General features: G+C 38.8%; 1 protein-coding gene across 1 annotated transcript; it reads right to left on the bottom strand.

The window, feature by feature from the left end:
- Positions 1-2,404: 2,404 nt before the first annotated feature.
- LOC139138333 (aldo-keto reductase family 1 member A1-like) lies at positions 2,405-10,716 on the bottom strand. Its single transcript, XM_070706663.1, has 7 exons — positions 10,426-10,716; positions 8,652-8,803; positions 7,679-7,880; positions 7,081-7,280; positions 6,151-6,223; positions 5,068-5,160; positions 2,405-4,850 (listed from the first exon to the last, which is right to left on the bottom strand). The coding sequence occupies exons 1-7, from the start codon at positions 10,618-10,620 to the stop codon at positions 4,785-4,787; spliced, it is 981 nt and encodes a 326-aa protein (XP_070562764.1). The 5' UTR covers positions 10,621-10,716; the 3' UTR covers positions 2,405-4,784.
- Positions 10,717-12,954: the final 2,238 nt, after the last annotated feature.

Raw genomic sequence — 12,954 nt, 5'->3', positions numbered from 1 at the left:
ACAAGGCAGTGACAGTGAGATTGGTATGAACGATGAGTCTGCAACTCTCAGCTCTGTTGTCGAAGAAGGGGCTGAATCGGAGTCGTCGGAAAGTTCATCATCTGTCTTTGACAAGGATTTAGAAGAATGGTTAAACATGAAAGAATCCGAAAGTGTGTCGGATAGTGAGGGTTCTTCCTCAGAGAGCATACAGAGTCAAAGCAGTTTCACCGACCACAATCCTGAATCTGTGGCCGAGGATGGAGAAACAGTGAATGAAGCAGAGTCCGGAGCTGTCTCAGAAGACAGTATCACCGTCTCCGACGAGAGTATATCAGAAACTCAAGATATGACTTCTTCGACGGAGAACCTAACAACACTTGATGAGGAGAAAGTGCCTTCAGAATTAAGCGTTCAGAATGAGACTGGGTTGCCACCGCCTTTAATCGAAACTCAAAACTATACAGCAGAATTAATACCAGAGAAAAACATGAGTGTAGAAATCGATGGTTTGAATTTTCAGTCTCCGCAGGGAATGGGTAGTTTGTCAGGAGAGCGGGAGCCAGAAGTTTATCAGCAGCCGATTCAAAGTGTTTTAGAGAATGATAATCAAATTCAGGTGGATCAGCCTCAGGGTATGGCCCCTGTCGTGCAATTACCATCACAACCCCAAGAAGGTAACCTGCGGGTGGGTGACGTCATAGCGGAAGAGGGCATGGGTGCGACTTTCACCGATGAAACTCCAAAACTCGATGTATCGGAACACGTGCTGGGTGCAGGTAACATCACCGATGGACGAACCAAAGTTCTCATCCTGACTTCGTCGCATTTTCACCCATCTTTCTTGGATACCATATTCGGACAAAACGAGAAGCTATTTTATGTTGTCGAACCGGGTGTAGCTCTACGTCAGTGTCTTGAGTTGCTATCGCCCGCTGAAAGTGTGTTTTCCACCAGACTGGCAGACATGCTCTTCGACATACTGCGCTGTGATTTCCAGTCTCCCAATCTAGAATGTTTTACGGACAGCTATGCGAAGCTAAGCGTGGAACAGAAACAGATACAGATGCGCTCGCTGGTGAACGAACGCTTTTGTTGGAAAGCAGATAACTCCCCGACGTCGAACTTCGTCGGATGTAAAGAGATTGACAGAAGTGCGATTTCGGAAGACTGCAAAGCAGCTACATATGTGGGCGTCAGGACAAACTACATGCATGATATTAAATATGTCGTTTTATTGATGAAAGATCCCATGGTTAAAGTAATCCACTTGATTCAAGATCCCAGGTCGGTGGCTGTTTCTCTCCTCGAAGCTCAACACGGTATAAAATCTAAATATGACATGTTAGACCTGGATTTGAAGACCCAGACGGCAATCACAGAGTATTGCAGGACGTGGGTGCATAACATCGTCTCCATGCACTCATTGTCGGACACATACAAAAGTCGGTACAAGATAGTCCGCTTTGAGGATATGGAATCGAATCGCCCAATTTATCCCGCCAGACTGTATCAGTTCCTGGACATCCCGAGAGACGATGGATTGTTGGACATTATGCGGGACCAAACGGCGGGAGCGTACGTGGAAAGTTGGAAATACAAGCTGACGTTTGACGCTCTGCAGATCATTCAGTATATAGTGCCGTGCATCGACATGATGCAAGCTGTCGGGTACACGACAATAGATTCACATCCTGAACTGCTGAACCAAGGCGAACAAATCACAAACTACAATCGACCGGAATCAGGCAGTCAGGCAGTGAATCCACCGTCGAGTGAACAACAAACCGCGTGAATCGGCAGCCGATGAAAATGCATGCAATATAGACCAGCCGCGTACCCTAAAGGATCGTATGTTAAATATTAAAAACGGATGAAGTGTTTGACAAAAGTGACTGTTTTGAATTTAATGCTCCAAGTTTTTGTAATGATAACGCGTTGTTTTATTAGGTTCTGGCCAGAAAAACTCTTTTGTATTACAGGGTAATAAGGAACGAAAATTAAATATCTATTCTCGAAGTCAAAAATCTTCAACCAAGCAAACAATAGGCTGACCGTGTAAAGGACATTCATTATGTCTTGGGGTTAATGGCGAATGAAACTGCCGCTCGTGTAAGATACACAAAATAATCCATTTTTTTAGGGGAGTGCTTACGAGTTACCTGGCTAAGTATGTGTCATTCGATTTGAAGCCGCTGCTTATAAAGGATATGTATTGTCACAGACCAACAGCATGGTACTACAAAACGATTTCCATTTTGAATAGATAACTGTAAATAGAGCCATCAACGTTGTAAAATATGGCAACATTTGTGAACATAAAAAATCGTATATCGTTGCCTTTTTTGATCGCTGCCTTTTTAGATAAATCAAATAGTGACCATACTCGATCCAATTCAGAAAGATGGATTTTTTAGAAACAAAGTCGCTGTCGTTTTGAGAAATAACTGAAGGATCAAATTAATATATGGGCATAGTTTTAATTCGTATTTCCAGTCTTGATGTCAGAAATATCCAACGTTTCCTGACCAACCAGTGAATCCATAAAACCTATTGTAAATCAAATACATGTATAAATAGCTCATATTTCACACAGTAATGCTGAACGATGTACTTGTATGTTGAGCTCCGTGATGACGTCATTTAAACCATCGATGTCAACATGATTCTGGAATGATGCTGGGAAAAACATCAATACTGCGATGGAAGAAATTCGGTCATCTCACTTATAGCAATAATGCATTTCAAAATCGTAGAAGAAGATTTAAAAACGCCAGCAAAATTATTCTTCCAACAGCGTTTTCACTTGGTAAGGTGGTGACAGCTGTGAGATAAATGTCAGTAGGCCTAATGCGTTACAAACAAACCTTTGGATTATTGTCTGTCAGCTGGCGGTAATAAGAGCTTCTCAATATTTGCACCATCATGGGTCAGTAAGGATTTAGAAAAGAAAACTATACAGATTTAGTTATATGTTGTGAGCGTTGTGTAGATATTTTGTCACGATTTCAGAACAAACAAAATGATTACCTCTTGATAATATTTCAAGTTGATTATATTTGTTCCAGACAAGACATTTTCTTTTCCTTTTTGCCATACGGTGTAATATGGTGTATTCGCCTTGTGAACATAGCGCCTTTAACGTTATAAGTTGTCGAGAATAACATCGGAAATTAGTACGTACAGGGTGTGTTGACAAATACAGCGCTGAGCACCTTGACATGTGATTCGAGCAGTAGAGGAAAAAACTTCATTCTACAAAAAAAAATTAAAATATTGGAAAATACATTAAAAATGCCGCCAATGGAGTTAAATATGCGTCCTTCGAGCCCCTCACATGTGTGTCATAAAGCCAGATATAAATTGTATTTTATTAAATAACCAGATTTATTTATTTAATACTCATTAACAATGGGTATAGGATTATTGCGTGAATGACTTTGCAGGTTTTACACACTTACACAACTAGTAAATGTCGACATGATTGAAATCCAAATTTTAAAACTGATTGCGTTTGTCCCATCATCAGAGAAATGTACAATAAAATAAAATTCGAATATTTTAATCATTTTTATTGCTTTTAAATATTTAAACATATCTATTGTAGCAAATTTGTGTTACATTGCTGACAATGGCAAATGCAAAACAGCACGTTAGGGATCGCGGATAATGAAGACATATACGCTTGGCAAACGAAACCCATTGCATTTGACCTCTAACTCCCCCAAAAGTTTGACCTCTAACCCTTCACCAAAATGATAATGTTTCGAAGCATGAAAATCCAACGTTGATTTGTGACTTGAACTTCCTTCAAACATAATAAATCGCTGAAATAGCTTCTTAGAAGTTTTAGGTGGAGTTGCACGTAACACAAAGCACGTTGCTCAAAATAACATTTTTGCAAAGATCCTTTCAATTTTAAGTAATTTGTTAAAACAAGATAAAAATATTGGTTGGGTTAATCTTTTAGCTTGTCAAGCAGTCGTAAGTTGGGTGTGAATGAAGTGTAGATTAATGCGAATGTGTGCAAATCACCCGATTTCCTGGCTTCTCTTTTCTTTCGGTTTCAAGATTTCCATAGAACTTGACTCCACTCTGGCTGGGTCAAATCTTCTGACATTTTCACATTATGTTCTTTAAATGCTATTTGACAAAACAACTATTTTGTTTGGCGATAAGATTCTTACATTTCGAATAAGAAGCATTTGCTCATCATGATTTTAATCACTTTTTTTTGAGTGTCAGTCTTTCAACCCTTGGTAATGCAAAATCAAGTAGTCGTTTTTCTACATATACTCTTGCTTCAAGCGACATATTAAATTTCAGAAAATAGTATCGAGTTTTTGACTTAAATTATTTTTTATAATTAATACCAAAATTCAGGTTTCCTACCCCAAATGTAATCCCCTTCATCCTTCGAGTAAACTATTGCTACCATATCAAACTTTAGATTCTCCGCTTTTTGAAAATGTATGGTATGAGGGGGGGTTCCTTGTCATCTTTGATGAGCAATATTGCTTTGAAAAAAACTGTGTTGGTTAAGTCACCTTAAAACAGTCGAAAAAGCATTTCAAATAAACCCTGAAAGACTATTTATTACTATGCATACGGTTCCATTGCAGCTGCAACATTATCGATGCGAATTTGCCAATGATAAATGGAATAGAGCACCCTTCACAATACGCAACGACTGTCGTATACCATGAAAGTATGTTCCAAGGCCGGCCCGATACACAGTTGGTATATAATGATCATCATGAGCTGCAACTTCCCTTCTGACAATGTCACAAACGCGTTGAGGGCGTTTAGAACTCTTCATCAAACGGGAAAAGGGGGTGCCCAGCACCCCAGAGTATCTTCTTGTCACCAACCTGCAATGGCAAACGTATTAAAGCTATTTCAAGTCGGAACGTCTAACTGAGAAAACAAAGTATTTCACATAGAAAATATATCAGGTGTCAACGACTTTCTGAAGAATTTATAAGACCATGAAATTGCATAATACTATACATAATCTACAGATTCGATATTGGTCACTCACGCGGAGAGTATAGAACGGCTATCTTTTATATATTTTAATATTCTTACCGTTACTATGGGCTTACAAATACGTCCTGTGTCCTGATTGTGTAGTCCTTCAATGGCTCTCATGTCTTCTTCCGATAAGGCAAAGTCAAACAGCTGGAATACACATTTAAAATCAAAATTAACGGACTGTTACTTCGTAACATTATACTAATACGAAATAATATCATAGTCGGTGCTTTTGCTCGGCGTCATGGCGATGATTGCAGCTCCATAAGCGAGAGCTTTGAAAACTCTGAAAGTTCTTGCTGCTGTTCGGCAAATTGTCATAATTTTCAAATTGTCAAATAAAACACGCTTGGGTGTAATGAAACCCACGATCTCGGACGGAACCAAAAGGTAGAATTTCGTCACCGTTGTAGAATCACAAGCTATCGACGTCCTTATAGCGCAAGTATTTCCTTGAAAAGACAAAAGCCTTCCTGTATGCCGGGGTCAAGCGAAGTGAGTCTCTTGTCCTATATTTATCTATTCAGAAAATTAACCTATTCACCCCTATTTCCCTGTAAACAGGTCCACACTCACAATTGATAACGATGAGATTAGGTCAAACCATGGTGGCGAAAGGGTTAAAGATATACTGCAGAGATTATTCGGCAAACTGATATTCAGTAGTGCACTGCATGTGTCTGTATATTTTTCTAAGACGACATTTCAGGTTTATACCTTTTGAGCAACTTGTCAGTTCCAAAACTTTGCAAACGGTGTATTATTCGCGTAAAATCGGTACATGGGCGTCGTTGAAGAGATATAAACACCGACAAATTTTGTGATTAACAATACCAGGCTGGTTTTATGAACTCGAACCCTGCCACTTATACTTTGGACTGACTTCAGATTCAGATTCATTCTTTCACAAGTTGTAATTATATCTTCACTTGTCATACCCACAACATATTACTGCCAGTAACTGGAACCTACGGCTTCTAGGCTTCTACTGCATCCTGATTTGTTCTCATTTGACCGCTCGGGTCACAAAACTGTCGGACTCTAATAACCAAAAGTGTGTCAACTCAATTATACGCAAACAACACTAAATAGTCCCGAACAGATATTTTCACCTCGATGAAAAGGGCGTTACATTACCTCTTTATTGTGAGTAATTCTTGCCGGGGTAGCACTCTTCGGTATAACGATAACGTCCCTTTGTACATTGAACCTTGAAAATAAAGTCATAGGCCTAAATTTGTGCGAAGTGGTAAGAAATGAGCAATATCTGATACATGGCCTGTGCACAACTCATGAAGCAAGTATATTTCAACCGACCGCGATGAACACGATTGGAACTAATTTGGGATAATTGGATCTTCATATTTTTCAAATCTCTCAAAAGTGTTTGGTGCCAAATAGCTGAATGTTGCAATTCAAATTACTCATAAAAACAAGTGTGTAACTTAAAAAGAAAAGCAGATGAGCTTACATTTTCAGGTTAAAACGACCTTACTTCACCATCCAATTATCCCAAATAAGTTCCAATCTTGTTGATGGTAGTTATGGCAAAACGCGCCTCGGGGAATGATATTCCAACTATCCATTTTATACAATGCTTTCCTGGTCTACGGCTCGAGGGGGTTTATTTTGAAGCTCGTGAAGTAAGGAAATGTTTCAACGTTGAAGTTTTGTGAAAAGCGAACAATTAATTTTTCCCCATAGAGTTAACACGGGGATGGCGGCCATTTTGCATTTGATCTATCGGTAAATGTTGGGTAATTTTTTTTCCTTTGGTATCAAACTTTGCACGGTGACCCCTGATTTTTGTTCTTTATTTGGTGAGAGTATGGTTGCACGTTTTTTTAAGGAAAGTTTTCGGAAATTTTTAAAGTTTAAGTCTTTCGAGACGCGTACTACCTTACACATCACACTCAGAAAAGGAAAAAACGCTGCAAAATGTTCATTTAGCATTACAACTTTTCTCTGCAAAAGAAATAATTTCGGAGGGATACATGTAGACTACAATAACTAATCTTCCTGTGGCAGGAAACGCGAACATGGTATGGCCAAACTCTCTTTTCTTACCTCAGAGCGACCTGTGCCGCAGTCTTGTTGTACTTGCCCCCAATATCCTTCAGTACAGGATCTTCAATCACGACAGGTTCGCCGGGTTTGAGTGTTAACCTTCCAGGACAAGCGAGGGGACTGAAGGCAGTCACAGCGATGCCTCTCTCCTGACAGAATTTAATAAGCTTTGATTGGTTGAAGTAAGGGTGGCACTCAATCTGAAACATGAAACATACAATGAAGCGTTTACATTAATATTTAGTGCGGAGTGGGGAAAGATACTTTGGTCAAGATCGGTCGAATCGGATGCTGTGTGTTCCCGGCGTTGTACGGCCTCCCGCCAAATGTGTGGGAGGCTGCCGTACAAGGCCAGGACACAGCATCGTAAGCATGGCTGGTAGAGCGAGTTGACAAGTTGAACACATAGCATGTCAAAACAAAATTAAGAATAGAAAGACGCTGCAAATTTCAAACATCAAATCAAAATTCATACGTGTCTGATTAAAATTTCCAGGGGTCTATGACCAATCAAATGTAAGTATTGGGACGGACCAAAAGCTACTGGTTTAATAACTGCTTCCGACAATTTGAGATGCAGTGTGTCAAGGCCAGTAACCTGAAGTACGGCTGGTTTGATTCTTCCCTTATCCAAGACTTCAGCGAGTTGTTTACTGTTAAAATTGGAAACACCAATGTGCCTGCACAGTCCCTGGTCAACGAGCTTTTCCATGGCGCTCCAGGTCTCCATGATCGAAACATCACTGTACATTAAGGTACCATCTGAATTCTTGGGAAAGAGGTTACCATCGCCAGGATTTCTATTTTGGAAAATAAAAGACTGAAAGTTGGAAAATCAGAGGTAATTAGCACTCGACCGATTCTGGCCAGTGTGTAGGGTTTACCTATAGCTGTCCAACCTGAATTTTGCGAAATGCTGCGAAATGCGAAACGGTCCTGTATAAGAAGAGCGACGTGTCAGCAACTCGCAAAATCGTTTGATAATAGGGTTGATGAGCGATCGAAACATCGGAACCATCACCTTTTACATACATATGGCAGAGACCACTGATAATAGTCGAAAGTCCAGAATTTGTTTTCTCAACATTACGTGACATACATCGGGTCTCGCACAGCACTGTGCGGGTAGGGTAACCGACAACCTGGCAAATACTATTTTAGGCCCATGTATATTTTTATGAAGGTATTTTTATCTCGTCCCGCCAATGGACTGTGTCAATTTACATGTAACTGGTTCTCAGTGTTGATTACTCTGATAAGGCGAAAGAACATCTTTGCTTTTCCTAAACGTATAATTTTGAAGATGGTCCGACGACGTCCTGTGTACCCTAATCATGGCTTTTCACTATTCATAGCACTGTCAAATTGTTTGTCTGTTAAGAAAGTTTGGTTTGCAGGTTCGTCTCATTAATTTTCTGACAAATCTCTTGAAATAAATCTAAAAGTAAAAGATCTTGATTCCAAAACGGGGATTGCAACTTATGATTATCACTTCTTTAATTTGAAAGGAGGAAAAACATTTCCCAAAACTCTTTATTTTGCCCATTTTATTACACTTGTACTTGTCTTACTTGAATCCGAATGGCCAGTGTACGAGATACAAATCGAGATAGTCAACGCCAAGGTCCTGCATAGATTTTTCACAAGCAGGTCTCACGTCTTCAGCAGCGTGCATTGTATTCCACAGCTTTGATGTGATGAAAATATCCCTGCGGTCCATGCCCTGCAAAAATCCTAATGTTAACTTAATGGGACAAATTGAATCTTCGATTTTCACAGAATTAAAAGTGTAAATTTTATTCACTCTTAGAGCTTCAAAACTAGTCCCTCTACAAGTGTTAGACGTGTAAAGTAGTTGAAACATTTGAGGGTCCAAATATCTGTCCAAGAGGAGCATTCTATCGAGTGAAAATTATACGTAAAATGCCTCGCTCAGAGAGATATGTCCATGCCGATTATTCAAGGCATCATCTATCGGGGGTCCAGACACTTCGCACCAAAACCAGTTCGCCCCACACAACTTCGTCCCAAACCATTTCGCACCAAAACCACCTCGTCCCAAGTACTACCTCGTCCAACGCCACTTCGCCCCAAGTACCACTCGTAATAAAACCACTTCGCTTACCGTCAACTCGTCCTAAAACATCGATGTCACGATGTATCATTACGTTGTTTTTACCTGCAACTTGGCTACCACGAACCATTTATTCTTCCATGAAACCATACCATATATTAGAAAAAAGAAACACACAAACTACTAAATGGTACATATCAGGTGCCGTGCGCGGTACGTATTGCACGATGCGATGTCATTTTCTCGAAATGTGTACAGTTTCAAGATTTCAGTCCTGGGATGGTAGAAAGGTGATTAAAACTTCACTGGCAGTGGTTGGTTATTTTCAGCTTTTAACGGTTACCGATAAATTGGGGAGTTAAGTCGTGTTTTTTTCGGGTCGCAATGGTTTTGGGCGACGTGACTTTTGGGGCGAAGAGGTTTTGGTACGAGGTTGTTTTGGTGCGAAGTGGTTTTGGTGCGAAATGGTATGGGACGAGATGGTATGGTGCGAAGTGGTTTTGGTGCGAAGTGTCTGGGAACCATCTATCGTTTGATCACGAGTCTGTCGCCGTGATACATCCTCGGTCTTTCATTTTATTCTTCGATGTCACTTTGGTCGCCTGTGAGCAGATGAGCGATGTGCTGTTTCGTACTGCTCTGCGTACATATTGCCAGACCCAGGAATTACCTGGTCATAAATTATGGTAACTTTTTTTCCTGTATAATGTAGTAAATTCCATAAAATTAGAAGATAAAGAAGTCAACGAAAATCATTACAGCGGCGGGACATTGTCACTAAGCAACAGAAAGTCATGCAGATTACTGTACTTTTGACCTGCTTGTTCAGTTTTGACGAAAAGTGATCGATAGATGATATGCAATCTTGATAGCTAGGGCTTCGAGCAAATTCTGAACGAAACTAACGTAATCTTGCCACTGAATTGGATAATGTACATGCCAGGGGCATCGGCTTAGCTTGCATGTAGCTACTAGAATCATACTATTGTGCTTGCAATACGGTTACGAATGGTCACGTTTTGACAGGCCGCAGGCTGACCTTTACATGATACTTTGACCTGTGATGGCGACCTCTTCAAGAAATAACCACTGTCGCATGAGTGTTCGCTGGGATAGAAGCAGAAAAAATTGCCTACGTCACCGTACACTGAACATTCCCTGCGCCTGTTGGAGTAACCAGCCCGATTTTTGCCATCGTTGTATCTCTACTTTCCATATAACTGGGTCTACGCTCACAAAACTAATCATTTACTACCAATACTGACGCTTACCTTCACGCCTTTTACGGCCACTCCGATTTCTTTCTCGTTTCCATACATCGAAGCACAGTCGATATGACGATAGCCACACTCGAGCGCATGTTTCACGGCGTTTGCGACCCGCTCAGGTTCACCGGTCCATGAAAACGTTCCAAAGCCAAGCAGGGGCATTTCTGCACCGGTGAACAAGTTAACGGAGGTCTTCATCGAGTCTGATTTGATAGGACTCAATGGCTCTGTTAAAAAATAATACAAGTTTACAAGAACAACTGCTGTACAAGTAATATACCGCTATCGAGGAGCGTTATCTCGGTACAATTATTGCGCATGCGTTTTCCGATTGGCCACAGAACAGAATTATACGGATTTTCAAAGAACTGTACACCAATCTGACATATGAATAAACGCAATAAAGATATGTAACAGTGGAAAATTCAAGAAAGTACTATGGGAAAATGGAAGTATTCCCTGTAATGCAATGTAACGTATTTAAAGGCATAAATAAAAGGGATAAATTTCACTTAAGAAATCACTGTGTAATTGTGTTCCATCTCATCAATCAATGTATTTCTTAAGTAAGCCCAACATTTGTTTTCTAACGAATACAATGTACATTTGAACATAAAATTAATTTCATCTTCTACTTCATTGAATGATCACCCACAGGGTGAAAAAAACGAATTTATGCCGTATAAGTCGACCCATAAATGATCCATAAATTGTAAAATGTGCGTTTATGCAATTTTCGTCCGATTTACGTCAAACATATAACGAAATCCCATTTAGTACAATTTTATGCACATTTTTTTTCGGCTTAAATGAACAGTCTGAAATGCACAACTTTGTAGCGCTCTTAAAGGTAATGAAAATACCTTCAACATCAAGTATCACATTTTCCTATGTCATTAAATAGTAAAATTGACAACGATGGATGGTACTTTAAGATGTTATTTCTGAAAACAAACCAAAAAGATCTTCTATATGGCAGCATATACGTGGAAAATTAAATCCTAGGTTGAGGATAAATGCGACCTTTATGTTTCACGCATATTTGTATACAAAATCTACTTTTTGGCGTGTAGTTTTCGGAAATGAAAACAATAGAAAGTTTGCTCTCCTTTTCAGACCCTAAAGTTTGTAATTTTAACGGTAATTTATAACAATATCCAAGTTCGTTTCGTTTCGTACTTCGGTATATGTCTCATGAAAGTGATCATAAAGGCACCATAAATGTTTTCTAAAAATAGTCATGAAAGTTCGACGAAACTTGTGATAAATTTGTAATCCATGTTTGCATTGTCAAGATTTTATATGATCTTTTTTAATGTAGACCTAAACGGCAGCCATCAGTTTCTCTGTCAATATAAAATCTTTCACGATTTTTGCAAAAAATAAAAATTTAATTGCTTAATTAATGGACAAATATCTGAGCTGAACTTTGTAAGTATGATTTTTGTTCTTCGTGCCGGGATCGATAGGAAATAGGGATAGAATATGAAGCTGCGCCACGCTATCGATGTACAAATAAGTTACTACATGATTAAACCAGCATAGATAGCAGCAAGTTTCCGTCACAAACGTAAATATATAAATGACGGTTTTACACACATATAAATGCACACATACAACTACACACACCCACACAGACACTGATGATCGCTACAGAGAACACATGTAGCGTGAAACTCTGAGTAACGCCTGCTAAGTCCTGTTTTCTACTTGTTATCAATTATATTATATTATATTATATTATATTATATTATATTATAATATATAATATATATATATATATATATATATATATATATATATATATATATATATATATATATATATATATATATATATATATATATATTTCTCTCTCTCTGTTTGACGTCACCGTATACGAGTGTTTTTCGCGGAGCCGTACAACTTCGAGCCAAAGGAATGAGTTACCTTCGTACAGTTCGTAACATAATTCTATTTAATGACTGTTTCCAAATTCTTAAAATGTTCATTCAGGGATACAAAACTGTTGATTTGTGTAGACCGATTGACTCTGCTTTCTACTTACAGTTTTCCATCACAATAAAATCACAAGTTATAAATTTTTAGTTATTTATAACATTTGACAATCACGAAGAATAGAATTAGCAATTTCTTTCCTGTACAGTGTGGAGCTTGTTTGTGTCTCAAAATTATAGTAAACTATAACAAGTGTGGTTGTTAAACGTACTTTATTATGTTGATATCATTAAGTATACAGAGAGAAATGTCGTTTCATCGATGATGATAATAATAATAATAATAATAATAATAATAATAATAATAATAAACAGTAGTAACAAAAATCAGAAAGCAGCGACTTGAGAAAATATGATATTACGCCATGGCTCCAATCCTTTACGTACTACCGCCGCCTATCTTAGTATTTTCCCTTACTTTCGTTTAAGTTGGCCGATTCCTTCTATCAGTTGTGGCGGCCTCTAGTGTTGTAATTTGAACATTTTCCCGCAAAGCTGGAACAACTAACATTTCAATAAGTGCTTTGAAAAGATA

The sequence above is a fragment of the Ptychodera flava genome, chromosome 8 (genome assembly GCF_041260155.1).
Source record: "Ptychodera flava strain L36383 chromosome 8, AS_Pfla_20210202, whole genome shotgun sequence".
NCBI lineage: Eukaryota > Metazoa > Hemichordata > Enteropneusta > Ptychoderidae > Ptychodera > Ptychodera flava.
This window is presented reverse-complemented; position numbering and strand designations above follow the sequence as displayed.